Genomic DNA, 14,167 nt, shown 5'->3' with positions numbered 1-14,167 from the left:
AAAAAAGAGAACGAGAGAGAACCATACCTGCTGGGGTCCTCCAAGGGGCTGTGAAGCCCCCTCACCCACACCCACCCCACAGCCTCACCCTTCCCCACACACAGCGTCTCACCCAGAAGTACCAGCCTCTCCCACACCCCCTTCTCTCAGCTACCCTGTCTCCTGGCCCGCCCTCCTCTCCCTCACGGGGGCCCCCATTCACTCCCAGCACCCCCCTTCCCAAACTTCCCTGGGAAGAGGCTCTGGGCAAAGGCTGGTCCAGGGCCCCTGGACTCGCAGCCAAGAGGACCAACTTTGCCTGTTCTAAATGGATCCTGGAAACACGACTGTGGGCCTGGTGTGACAGGAGCCAGGCACCTCACGCAGGGGTGAGGCCACCGGGTGCAGGGCTTGCTGGCTGCCCCCCTCACTGGCCCCAGCTCCTCCTGTAAGGTGGCGGGGGGTGGGGGGGCAGGACAGACAGCTCCCCGCAGCTGGGGCCCCGGCTCTCCCCCGCGGCTGCGCACAGCTGGGAGGTTTCCGCCGCCTTTGGGGTGAAGGGGGCCCTCCCGGGAGTTCAAGGAGCGGGGCAGACAGCCCCTCCCCCCATCAGGTCCAGCGGGCCCTCCTCGGCTTCCTCCCGACCTCCACTCCCGAAGACAACGTCCTGACACGGTGGGGTCCCCCCTCGGTGCCCACCCGCACCCCACCGCGGCGAGAGGGCGGGACTTGGCCCGCGCCGCGCCCCTCCCCCCAGGCTCCTGCGGGGCCGGGGAGGGACAGCCGCTCGCTGCCCTCTAGTGGCCGCCGCGGGCACTGCCGCGCTGGGACGGAGAGGGCCCCCGCGCCCCACACCCAGAGGCTCCAGTGTCCGCCGGCCGGACCCAGGGTCCCTGGGGACACAGCCCGGCTGGCGCTGCCTTCCCGACACTCACCACATGGAGTGGCCCAGGTACTCGTCGTAGTAGTAGAGCAGCTCAAAGGAGTCGATCTGAGGACGGAGGCCGTGGCAGGTGAGCGCTGCAGGCGCGTGCGGGGAGGGTGTGGGGGCCCACGCAGCCCACCCCTCCCCAGGCCTGGGCCTCCCCCCAGCAGCCCTCATTCCCCAGCCTCGGTCTTGCCTTCTAGTGCAGGGGACCCTCGTGGGAGCTGATCAAAGTACCACCTCCTTCACGTGCCGTGAGCATCCGGGCTCGGCGGGTACCGTGCCCTCACCAGCAGCGCGCCTGGAGCGGGTCAGGCGCAGTGACGGGTGCGGGTGACCTCTTTGGGCTCCAGGACAGACTGTGCCCACAGGGCTTACGTGCAGGGCGGGGGCTCACCAGCGTCTCGGGCTTGAGGTTCTTGATGATGGGATTGTCGCGGACAGACAGGTGGTGCTGGTAGCCACTGAAGAGCAAGCGGTGGTTCACCGAGTCGCCCACCAGGTGGATGCTGGCGCCCATGACCAAGGTGATGACGCTGACGTAGATCACGGCGCGCGGCAGGGTGCGAGGGGACCGCTCGACGAGCTGCCGTCAGAGGGATGCCTGCCAGCATGACTCAGCCTCCGCCGCAACAGAGGACACCCCCCGCCCCTCCCCCATGCCTGGGGTCGGATGGATGCCACCAGCTGAAAAGTCACGCAGAAATTGCGGGGTCCCTTTAGCAGGCTAAGCCAGCCTCCAGAGTCTCAGAGGAACCCCGTGAAGCCGGCATGAGCTGGGAAACAGCAGCCCCTTTTCTCAGGGAAGAGGCCAGACTCAGAGGGACTAGCCGATTGCCCAAGGTCCCACACTAACCCTGTGCTGGTAGTGACAGCCAGGCCTTCGACACAGGCATCCAGGCTCCAGGCCTGGCCCTCTCCCTACCCTCTGCTGTGCCTCTGTGTGGCTGGGCTGGCTCGGCAGCAGGACCCTCTGATTTCGGAGCCACTGGTCCATGGTCAACACAAAGAAAATGTCACGGAAGTGGGGGTGGGGGGTGGGTAGGATGCTTCGGAAACGAAACTATTTAACTTAAGGATCCTCTGAATTCTAATATTATACCCTTCTTACTTTTGGAGATTGGAAACACCTTTCTAGAAACAAAATGACGGGGATGGTAGATGGTGATAGTTGTTTCAAGAGCCCTTATTTGGATGTGCAAAGCCGGCAGCCCCAGCTAGCTCTGTGCTCCCAGTGACACCTCCAAGTCCCTTATCTCCAGGCCAGAGTAGAGATCCCCTCTGTTGCTGCCACCTGGACCCTACCTGCCTTCCCAACTGGTCCCTGACTTCTCCCCAGACAACCAACCCACTCACTCCTGCCTTGGCCTCCCCAAATGTACTGTGGTTTCACAAGCATGACCCTGTCTTCAGGTCCTTTTGCCTGACCACCTCTCCCACGTCATCCCTTGGCACACGAGGCTGAAGCCCAAATCAAACACCCCTCCTTGGGAAGGGCTTCTTCGTCCCTCCTGGCCAGGCCTTTGATGTGTCCCTCCCCCCAGGCTCAGACAGGGTAGGCCTGCTTGCACCTGCTTCCATGACTCCCAGGGCTCGGCACCAGCTTCCTGCTGGAGAAGGAAGGAATGAGCGTGAGAAGGGAGGGCAGGGAGCCCGGGACTGTACCTTGAGCAGGAGGAAGGGCGTGATGACGTTGTAGGCCATGTGGAAGTAGTCCCCCACGCTGGGCTTGTTGAGTGGAAACCATTCAAGAGGGAACACCAGCTGGGGAGCAAAGGGAGGAATGGTGTTCACCCAGGCAGAGCCCCACAAGGCCCTTGGGGAGTCAGCCCCCCTCCTCCACACACATTTAACTCTTTCTGTGATCTCTGGGGATCCTCTTGGCAGCCCTGGGGTACCCAGACAGAGAAACTGGGTGCCAAAGAAGGTAAATGGTCCTGTCCCTGGTATACAAGTAGATGCAAATCCAGGGCTGGACTCTGTGCCCCGCCCCCAGTGGGTACTAAATAAAAGTCCCTGGGTACTGCTCTGGGAGTTGGAGCCTGCTTTGGGACTTCGTGGTGACCCCTGCCAAGTCCTTCTCCTCTCTGGGGCTTGGTTTCCCCATCTGCAACACAAGAGATGTGACCCACGTGGTCTACTTGGGCCCTTAGTGGTCTGACACTTCAGGTAAAGAGATCTCCTGACCACTAGGCCCCATGCTCTAGGCACTGAGCGGATGGGCTGCAGATAGACTGCTTCCAAATCAGGTCAGAAGTATACATTAGGAAACAAAGGAGACAATAAGTGAGTTCTACCAAGTGGCTTCAGTTCTCTTTCTCACCCTCCCTGAGATGGGAGGCAGGCCAAGGGTAGTTCCTCTGTCTGGCAAGCCCTCTCTTACTGGTCTACCCCAGCGAGTCCTGGCCTTGTCGGGGTCGATGTGAAAACCCCTGCGCAGTCAAAACATGTTACGACCCCCCCAAACTGTACTTCCAGCATCTGCTGATTGAGGACACAGGCAATGACCGCAAATTTCAATCAAAATTGTACATGTTTATCTCTTTTAATTCAGAAATGCCACATTGGTTAAAACTAACCTGCACATATAAAACTCCCAGGATACAGGACTCTGTTCCTCTCTTTCTCTCTTACTCGGTGTGTATCTCTGTATCTTCATCTATATCGAGATATGTATGTTGGATATATATGCCGTATCTTCTTCATCCACTCATTTATTGAGGGAGTTAGAGTTGCTTCCATAATTTGGCTATTGTAAATAATGCTGCAATGAACATAGCTGGGCATACATCTTTTCGAATTGGTGTTTTCATTTTCTTTGGGGAAATACCCAGTAATGGAATTACTGGACTGTATGGTATTTGTATTTTTAACTTTTTTTAGAAAACTCCATACTGTTTTCCACAGTGGCTGCACCAATTTACATTTCCACCCACAGCACAGGAGGGTTCCCTTCTCACCGCATCCTCGCCCATCCATTACTCAGCCATAAAAAGAATCTTCCTATTTGCAACAATGTGGATGGACCTAGAGGATATTATGCTAAGAGGAATCTAGAGGGTATTATGCTAAGTGAAATAAGTCAGAGAAAGATAAATGCCATATGATTTCACTTACATGTGGAATTTAAAAAAAAACAAATGCACAAACAAACACAGAAATAGAATCATAAATACAGAGAACAAATTGGTGAGGGAAGGAAGTTGGGGGATGGGCAAAATAGGTGAAGGGAATTTAGGAGATACAAACTTCTAGTTATCAAATAAATAAGTCATAGGGCTGAAAAGTGCAGCATGAGCAATACGGTCAATAATACTGTCACGATGTGGTATGGTGCCTGCACTTAGTGTGGCAACCACAGCATAATGTACAGAACTGTCAAACCACTAGGTCGTACACCTGAAATTAATATAACACTGTATGTCAGCTATACTTAAATTTCTTTAAAAAAGATACATACGATGGCTGAAATATTCTTTGCGATAGCAAAATACCAGAAACAGGCTGACTTGTCAACTAACTCGGACGAGCTGAATACATTACAGCACATCTTTACTACAGCAGGTGGAGTAGCCGTTCTCAGAAATGACACTTTACAGGTACTGACATGGAAAGACAGCCATCGTATATTCGAAGGTGAAGCAAGCACGTTGTAGGATAAGGCAGAAAGTAAGATCGCACTTCAGTTAGAAAAGGAAAAAGAATGTATACTATGCTTGTAGGAGCAGAGAAAGGAGTGGGTGGCTGTGCCCCAAACCGTCAGGGGCGGGACTGGAAAGGAGAATCTAACGCTTCTGCATACGCCCGGGCATTAGTTGACTTGTTACAACTACTATACAACTTGTATAACTTGCACGGGTTTGGTTTTCATTATTACGGATTCGGGGATGTCGTGCCTACGTTTCAAAAGCTCCAGTGTATATATGAGCTTTTCAAGTGTATTACTCTCCCAACAAGCCCACTTCGGTTGCTGGGCAGAGTGGGGAAGTGATTCGCCCTGCGGGAGACCAACATGGCCATCTGTGGCTGAGTTCTAAGAAGAGAGGGCAGAGGACAGCCCTGAGCCTGCTCCAGACCTCACTTCCCCCTCTCCATAGCATCAGTGGGATGGGCATCTCCTTTGGACCCCAATATGTGGGACCTTCATGCTGGAAGGGGGCTTGGAGCAGCCAGGCCAACCAGCCTTCTTACAGATGAGAGAACCAAAGCCCAGCACACAGTGACTTGCCTAAAGTCACCCACAAAGCCGACCGGGTACCCTGACTCCTGGCTCAGTCTCTTTCCTTTCTCCTGCACTTAAACAACATATAAGCCTTACAGAGAGTCTGCAGAAAGGAGAAACAGCATCCACCCCAAATCTGCCCCGACAGTGTCGCCAGAATAGCTTTTTTTTGGCTAAAGATTGATTGATTTATTTGAGAGAGAGAGAGAGACAGCACGCAAGAATGAGCTGGGGGAGGGAGAGAATCCCCAGCAGGCTCTGTGCTGAGTGTAGCGCCTGATGCGGGGCTCGATCCCACGACCCTGAGATCCTGTCCTGAGCCAAAATCAAGAGTCAGCTGCCCAACCGACTGAGCCACCCAGGTGCCCCAGAATAGCTTTTCTTAATCCCCTTCGAGTCTCTGACCCACGTGTACAAGGTGTTGAGACCGTCAGTGACTTGCGATCAGGCAGTTTGCCCGCCCCCGCCGCACCTCTTCTCTCCTTACACGACCCAGGCTGCTCGATCCCTGTTTAATGGCCAGACAACGTTTTCTATGCCGGATACAGACAACTGGTTTACCCAGTCCCTACCGCTGGACCCTGAAGTCACGTCCAAGGTAAGCAACACTGCAAGGAACACCTTTGGGTAGAGAGGCTGTTGTCTTCTCGCTGGTAACATCTTCAGCGCAGATTCTTGGGCGGGGTCTTACTGGGTCAGGGGGGATGAACGTATTAGGGTTCTGGAGATATACATGACAGGAAGGGGGTGGGCTCTGGGGCCAGAGTGCCTGCACGCGGATGCTGGCTCTTCCACTTGCTGCGTGGGTGACCCTGAGCCAGGGACTTGCCCTCTCTATCCTGAGTCTTCCCATCTATCAAGTCGAGATTAGTAAGAGTGTTGAGGTGAGGATTCAGTAAGTCTAAACACATAAAGGGTTTAGAACAGAGTGAGCGCTCAATGCATGTTAACCACTATTTCTACTTTCCCATTACTATTTTTATTATTATTGTTGTTCCTTCAATAAAAGTACATTGAGGGAAGCCTGGGTGCCTCAGTCGGTTGAGTGTCTGACCCTTGGTTTCAGCTCAGATCATGATCTCAGACCTCATGATCTCAGATCGGCCCCGCGTCAGGCTCTGCACTCAGCGTCGAGTCTGCTTAAGATTCTCTCTCTCCCTCCGCCCCTCCCCCCACTCATGCGCACGCACTCTCTCTCTCTCTCTAAAATAAATAAATCTTAAAAATAAATAAATCAATAAAAAGGCATCGAGCACTTAGGCCAGGCACTGCTCTAGGTGCCTAGTTGTCACCTTCACAAACTGCTTTCCGAACGGGCTTTGCTAATTTGCATTATCACTAGCACGAGCGAGGTGTCCGTTCCAGTACTGGATACACTCAGTTATCACACGCACACACAAATCAACAACTTGGTACACGGTGGAAACTTCACTCGATCTGTTCACATTCTGTTACCTAGTTATCTGTCCGTGTATGTCCTTATTACAAGCCAGGGGCTTGGGCACTCTTCCGGTACTAATCTCCGTGGAGGCCACCACTGTCCACTGATACACAGAGTACCCTGGAGCGAAGGGGACGCTGTCACAAGATAGCACTAACACTTACTGAGGCGCAGAGTCATATAATATGCAAAATCAGCCTAGACTCTTTACCTCCAGAAAAATAATATATCAAGGCAGCGGGGTGCTCTGCTTTCTTTCCCACACCCCGTCGTATGGCTTGGTGATTTGGTTAAACCGGGTGTGCGATGGTGGGGTGCGGGAGGGGCACAGTATCCCCGTTCAGGGCCACCAGTTCCCCCCTGAGAGTCAGGGCACAATATGACTATGCAGGCCCCCAGGACCCCCACTGTTGGCACGGTCACAGAGCTAAAGGACATGGAAGCGTCCAGGCCTGTTCTCGCAGTTTACTGTAGGGAAAGTGACTTCCTGAGGTCACTCGGCTAATTCAAGTCACACCGCGTCCTCGCTGCTGGTAGGCGCTCTGTCCACGGCTTCACACTCACCATGGCAATGGGACGGCCAAAGTCCAGAACCCAGTTCTGCAGGGTGAAGTAGAACCAGAGGTCCAGGTGGAAGGGAGCTGTGCCAGCAGCCGCTTCATCAGCCTGGACGGTACTGTGCCTGGGAAGGAACCAGGTAACAGGGGTCAGCTCTTCTCTCCTCCCATGAGAATCTTGCCCCTGAGATGAGCCATAGAGAGGTATGGGGATTCGAGGGCAGGAGGATTAATTTCTAGGAAGACTTTTGCTGGCAATACTGGCTCTGTGGCCAAGGGCAACGTGTCCTGGGAATGGATTCCGGCTGCCCCGACGTTAGCTTCGCTTCTCTGTGATTCAGGAAGTTGCCAAACCGGCATACTAACCATTGGGCGTTCTCGGCTATAGAATGACGGGGACATGAAATGGGGCAAAGGATGCGACGTGGCTGGAAAATGCGAATCATGATGATGGATGGCAGCAGCGAGCCTTTACTGAACGCTTCCTATAGTCTGGGCACATCATAGCTGCTTCATGCATTATCTAATTTAACTCTTTCAATCCTCGCAGAAATCCTCTGAGGTTGGGATATTACCCATTTTACAAGTGGAAAAACTGAGGCCCAAGATGTTACATAACCTGCCCAAAGTTACACAGCCAAATACTTGAACCCACATGATGAGGCTCCAGACCTTCCATTTCTAACCTCTCCGCCATCATCAGGTCTACAGTGATTGGGCCACCAGATGGGCATGTGACCTGAGCTGGACCAATCACAGCCCTCTAGTGAGATCTGCCTTACAGACCGCAGCCTCGGATCAACAGGCCCTTTCCCTCGGTTCCTGAACTAGGAGGAAGTAAGAACGGGGCTGTCGTGCCACTCTTCTCACTAACCCACAGGGCAAACAAGCCAGCAGGGAGCGAGCTGACGCAAGAGACGTGACAAGAAGTGGAACACTATGTGACAACATGTCTTTGGATGCCTGTCCCTCCTGCAAAGCAGTTAGCCATCTGCTTCTCACAGATGAGCTGAAGGTCAAGGTTCAGTGCATGTGCCACTTCCTCCAGGAAGGCTTCCCTGATGAAGCTTTTCCCAAAGCCCCACCAGCCCCACTACGGGGGTGCTTCATCTCTAACTCCCAGTCTAGCCATGACATCATGGGCCTGGAGTTTTGCTTTTATCTAGCCCCTCAAGAAAATGAGTGACTTTTAAGGTTCTCTCAACTCACTCACCTCCTCATTAGAGTCCAAATCCTCTTTACAATGACCCTGGCACTACTTGCATGCCTCTAGTGACAAGCAGCCTGCTATGCTAAGATGACTGAGGTGTGAATTTTTTCACGCTGTTTATGCCAAGAACAGGGGCTGTGTGAATGGTCCACGTTACCCCGAGTTCTCAGCTCCGTTCCTGGTTTATGCTTAGCGATTACTGGCTGATTTAAAACCATCTCAATCACCAGGGGCGACATGAAGCTTTTCCTCTTCTCAGTGATACTATTGCTTTTGTAACTTTCTAGGATCCCTTTCAGCCAATCTAAGAAGGGCCCACATCGGGCTGGTAAAGCAGCCCAGAGGCAGAGGGGCAAGCTCCTGGGCAGGGGTTCTCATCATCCTCTGGTGGCAGGCGAGATAGGTGGGGTGGGCCTTTCTTGGGTCCACTAAGCCTTCCTGTCCCTTCTACTTGGTGCCCAGCTCCCCTTGCCCCCCACTTCCTGAGTGCTGAGTGTGTCCCGTGCTAGAAGCTTCACCTGCACCAGCTCACTGAATGCTCGCAGCAATACCAGGCTGTTCTCCTCTTGTGTGACAAATGGGGACACTGAGGCTTACAGGGCTTAAGTACTTAGCCAAGATCACCTGCGGAGTAAGGCGCAGATAACTACTCCTTTTGTCAGCCTATTTCCCACTCTATGCTTCTTCTAGTGAGAAATGACGTTTCCTTGGCCGCAGGGAGGGCCAGTGACCTAAGCCAGCCCAGTGGGACTTTTCCAACTAGAGTTGGTGGAAAGAGTACCTTCCTTACTGGCGCTGGGGTGCTAAGGATGCAAGTCCAGGGCTGCCTGTGGTCAAGGTGCCAGCCTCAAAGGACAGCCCGGCGAGAAGGAAGCAACCATGCCGAGAAGACCAGGGAAAAGGAAGAGGAAAAGCCTTGAGAGTTCTGGGCAGCCCCAAGGTAACGGTTTGGCCACATGAGCCAACGCATTCCTTTTTGCTAAGGACGCTGTAGTTCATACTGGCTTTATGTCAGTTGCAACCCAGGAGTCCTGAACAGCACACATTCAAACCTGTGTCTATATGAACTCAAGAATTGTGCTCTAAATAGTTTCCTCTTCTGTTTCTATTATAATAAACTATGTGCCATATGAAGAGATCAAGACAGAGAAGGCTCGGCAAGGCCTGGGGCAATACGTGAAGCCTGCACGAAGCAAGAGAGCCGGAAAGCATGGCAGAGAGCCGGAAAGCATGGCAGAGGAGAGCTGGAAAGCATGGCAGAGAGCCGGAAAGCATGGCAGAGAGCCGGAAAGCATGGCAGAGAGGCAGCAGGAGAGTGGGATCGGAAGGCCTGGGGTGGAAGTGAGGAAGGCGCTCCCTGGAGCTGAATGCCCGGGCTAATCAGTAGAGAGGAAGAGAAATGAGGGGCTGGCTGGGCTTCCGAAGGGGCAGATACTCAGAAACTCACTGTAAGGATTGCTCTGAGATGGGTCTAAGATGAGGGACTGGCTTAGAGGGCCCACCGGCCTTTCCCCTTAGTGACTACCATTCAAAGCTCTCAAAAAGCAGAGGCCTGAAGAACTTGGTGGGAGAAAGAGGATAACAACCCTCAGGGTTTTATTCTGGAAACCTCTAAACTGGGCAAGGAGTAGGACGTTTGGTACAGAGGAGAAAGGTATTATAAAAGCCTGGGGAAGCACTCAGGTAGGGGTCTCTGGAAGCTGTGGATACCTAGCATATACTAGGGGCTCAGTAATTATTTCCTCCTCTACCCAAGGGGGCATCTCAATTAATAGGGATCCCTGTCAGTAGTCCAGCTTGGCTTAGCAGGGCAGGGGGGAAAAATGGCAGAAACAGGGCACTCGACTTGGAAGTCAAGACTGGTTAGCATCTGACTGGTTTTCTTCTGTTGGGACTGTGACCACAGGAGGCAGATTATGGAGGGTGAAGGCATCCTCTCCCCTAGTCCTTGTCCTGGGAATGAGCAACCTCAAGCCTGTCCCAAGTTCCTGACTCCACAGACCACACACTGAGCCCCCAGCCTGTGCCATCTCTAGATCTCAGTCATCAGAAACTGCAACTGAGATCACCAGTGAATGGCGGGTAACCCCAGACAAGGATGGCCTTTTCTTTCCTCCACAGTTTTACAAGTCTACCATATGGGCACTGACACCATGACAGCTGGGGAACACATAACATACAGCTGGAATATTCAAAGCAGTCAGCACCTGCAGGACTGCCTGGCAGAAAAGGAAGGACTCAGCCATGGTGGAGTCAAGCAGGGACCCATAAATGGGAACGATAGATGGATTCATTTTGGTTCTATATAAAGAATGGTAACATACCTGACATGATGGAAAGTTTGACCCAAAAAATGAGAAAATGAAGGCAAATAGTAAGAGGGAAAAAGAAAGGCAATTAGAAACCCCAGGAAAAACAAAAGCAATATAAAAGAGCATATGGTACTGTTAAACATTCCTTGGCTTTGTAGGGAATGTTTACATGGCTTAACTATTAAAAACATTGTATACTGATTTTCAAAGTTTAGAATTCATGCACACACAAAACATGGAAGACAACTATGCCGAAAAACGGCAGGTAAATACCGTTAACTTTGAGAACATCAAACTATGGAGGACAGGAGTTGGGGGAAAGGGTAGGGAAAGCCAAACATTAGGGTGGGGGATTATTATTCTCCTTTGAAAAAGGAATCAAGAGATACTGCCTATAGTTGCCCAAAAAGGAAATAATGGTGTATGCGTGTTCCCTCAGGCTACAAAGGTAACAAAGAGAAAAACTAACAATAGTTTAAAAACCGAGAATAGATGAAAAGAATCATCTTGTGAAGATGAGGGAGCTGTAAGTGACCCAAATCATAACAAGAAGCCAGGAAATACTGTCTTAGAAGCTGCGAATGATAAATCAAGGGGCGCCTGGGTGGCTCAGTCAGTTAAGTGTCTGCCTTCGCCTCACGTCATGATCCGGGGTCCTGGGATCGAGCCCCACATCGGGCTCCCTGCTCAGCAAGGAGGCTGCTTCTCCCTCTCCCACTGCCACTCCTTCTGCTCATGCTCTCTCTCTCTCTGTCAAATAAATAAATAATAAAATCTTAAAAAAAAAAAAGAAAAAAGATAAATCAAGAAATGGCAGTTGAGCATAGCTTTTAAGAATATGGACTTTGGAGACCACCTGGGTTCACAATCCAGCCTTGCCACCAACCAGATCTTGAGTTGCTTAACCTTTCTTAGGCCTCAATGTTCTCATCTATAAAATGCGTGATAACAGTAGATCCTATCTCAAGAGTTGTGGCTGAATTATTACGTGCCAAACTTTCGAGTGGGCTCTGGTCCATGCACAGTGGTTGTCTCCGGTGCCAAGAAAAGGTGGAACAGAGAACCACTGCTTTTTCCTCTAAGCGCCTCTGTGCTATTTAATGATAGGCATATATTACTTTGATAGCAATACAAAAACTATCACAGGGCAGGCAGAAGCTGGAATGGGTTACCTCGAAAGACAGTGAACGTTGTGTCATTAGAGGCGTGCGAGCAAAGCATGGATGCAGCAGAGGAAATCCAAGCATCTTAGGAAATGGACAGGTTGGTTCTGTCTACTGTCTTAAGCAACAACGATACTGCAAATGGTCCTAGAGGTGCCCTACCAGGGTGGCAGGGATATGCCGGAAGTGAGTCAGTCCTCGCGCCATCCCCAGGGAGCACCGTGGCTGGCAGTAAAGAGGGACATTGCTCCTCAGCAGCCCAAGCGAACAGTACAGAAGCCCTGGGTTTAGACCCTGGTTCTTGCCAGCAAATGATGCAACCTCTCTGGGCCTCATATACAAACTGTTTTCGTACATATACAAAATATGTGTATGTTTCCACATACACAAAATAGAAAAAGACCAAGTAAGATACTGCACACGGAAGCCCCACACGTGAGATGAAGTGGTGATCCTATCTGATACCCACGGATTGTTCTAATTGGGCTGCCACCGTTCAGTGCCGTCAAAGACCCCCAGCTTGAAGGGGAGCCAGAACAGAGACGACCCTCGGTAGCAGGAGAAAGAGCTACCCTCAGTCAAGTCTCTCAGACTTCTCCCCTCATCCCAAATCGTCGCACCACAGACTTCCTAAAATTGACTCTGAGCACACCAGTGCTCAAAAACCTTCCATGGCTCCCCTGTGCTACATTTTTAACCTGCCATTTAGGGCAGGAACTGGGGTGAGGAAAGTGAGGCACACACGGCCCAAAATTTAAGTAGGCACAGGGTTGCCTGAGTGAGCGTCTCCTTAAATTCCCTTAAAATCTGCCGTCTAGGCTTTCACTCTAGTCCCAGCCCAGTGGTCAGGAAAGGCTCTTCCCAGTCAGTCCGTGTCCTCTTGGCGCTGTACACCAGAAAACTCCAGCACCACTGACCGACCACTTGCCTCTCCCCAAGCTTTCAAGTACCTCCTCCCCCGACTGGAACAGCCTTTCCTCCCTGAGTCACCTACTGAATACTCTGAGACTGAGCTCAAGTGCCACTTCCTCCACGAAGCTCTCCAAGATGACCTCTTAGCCCCTCCCGGCTTCACTTTACCCACCCCTTTAGCGCCCATCACAGCACTGGGCACAGCAAAGATGCTTAATGAATGCCTGCTCAACGCAAGGTATGTTTCTGGCCTGAACAACAGGACGAAGGCAGAATGGAGGGAAAGACGAAAAGGTTCCGCGCTTCCTCTTCTGCCTCTCCTGGTCTCAACTATATAAACCAGTAACTTCTTCACCTTAGTGAGAGAAGGGAGCGGCAAACGAGTGAGAAAAGTCCTTCCTCGTTCTTTCTCGGAAGGGGAGCTTCCACACTCGGCTGTCTCCTGAAAGTCCAATTCTCACATTCTTGGGATAAGGAGTGAGCCTCCCGAGTATCACCAGAATCCAAGTCCTATTCGCTTGGAGAGACCCCGAGAACTTGAAGGTGGCGCCCGGGGCGTGCGGGTGCGTTGGGGGCAGAGTGTGCGCCGGGGTCCTGGGGCCCGCCGCCCCCACCCCGAGTTTCTTGGATCCCTAGATTGGTCTCCCCAGAGGCGCGACTGTCCTCGAGCCGGCCTGGGGGGCGGGGGCTGCTGAGCCTGCCTGGGCCCGGGGCGCCCCCAGGGAGAGAAAGGGCGGTGGAGACGGGGTCCAGGCGCCAGGGCGCAGCGAGGGCAGCGCAGGGGAGACCGACTCCCGCGGCAGCCCCCGGCCCCTCCCGGGCTCCTCCAGCGGGGCCCCCGCCGCCCGCCCCGCGTCACGTGGGGGCCGCGGCCTCGCTCCCGCCAGCGCCCACCTGGCCTGCAGGAAGGAGGCGCCGGGCTGCGCGCCCGCGCCGCCCGCCGCTCCCGGATGCTGCCGCCTCCGCGTCGCTGCCTCCATGGCTGCTCTGCCGGCGACCGGCCCCTCGGCCCCGCTTTCCAAGTTGGGGAAGCACTCTGCGGGCCCGGGGGCGGCGGCGGCAAGAGCGGACACCCAGCGCGGGGCGGGGCGGGCGAGAGAGCGCTCAGCCCCGAGGCGCGGGGCGGGGCGGGGCCCGGGGGCGGGGCCCGGGGACGGGGCTGGCGCGGGCGGGGAGGAAGGGGAGGGACGCGGGGAGGGACGGACCGAGCCGGGGAGGCGGGGCGTGCCCGGCCGCGGGATGGACGATGGTGGCGTCCCCGGCGGGGAACCGGGCAGGGCCTGCGCGCGCAGCGCGTGTGGCCCGGTGGGGGCTGGGCGTTGCTGGGGTTGCCGGCGACGTCCGGGCGGGAAGCTGGGCCTAGGCTGGCTGAGGCCCGGATACTGGAGTGGGTGGGGTAGGGACCTGGGGAAAGACGCCCCTGATCCAGGTGCTCCCCTGGGGAGG

At 53.7% G+C, this 14,167-nt stretch overlaps 1 protein-coding gene across 2 annotated transcripts in view; it reads right to left on the bottom strand.

Moving 5' to 3' along the window:
• CLN6 (CLN6 transmembrane ER protein) overlaps nt 1-13,814 on the bottom strand; it is a 19,897-nt gene extending 6,083 nt beyond the window's left edge. Inside the window, exons 1-5 of one of the 2 annotated variants that reach the window (XM_040643063.1) lie at nt 13,616-13,814; nt 7,132-7,249; nt 2,570-2,668; nt 1,302-1,490; nt 915-970 (exon numbers count right to left, since the gene is read on the bottom strand). In XM_040643063.1, coding sequence (XP_040498997.1) covers nt 915-970; nt 1,302-1,490; nt 2,570-2,668; nt 7,132-7,249; nt 13,616-13,701 — 548 coding nt within the window. In that variant the 5' untranslated portion in view covers nt 13,702-13,814. The remainder of the gene's footprint in view (nt 1-914; nt 971-1,301; nt 1,491-2,569; nt 2,669-7,131; nt 7,250-13,615) is intronic. The other variant, XM_040643061.1, reaches the window with a different exon arrangement.
• Nucleotides 13,815-14,167: the final 353 nt, after the last annotated feature.

The sequence above is a fragment of the Ursus maritimus genome, unplaced genomic scaffold, assembly GCF_017311325.1.
Source record: "Ursus maritimus isolate PB19 unplaced genomic scaffold, ASM1731132v1 scaffold_27, whole genome shotgun sequence".
Lineage (NCBI taxonomy): Eukaryota > Metazoa > Chordata > Mammalia > Carnivora > Ursidae > Ursus > Ursus maritimus.
Note: the sequence above shows the minus strand (reverse complement) of the source record. Positions and strands in the feature narration are given on the sequence as shown.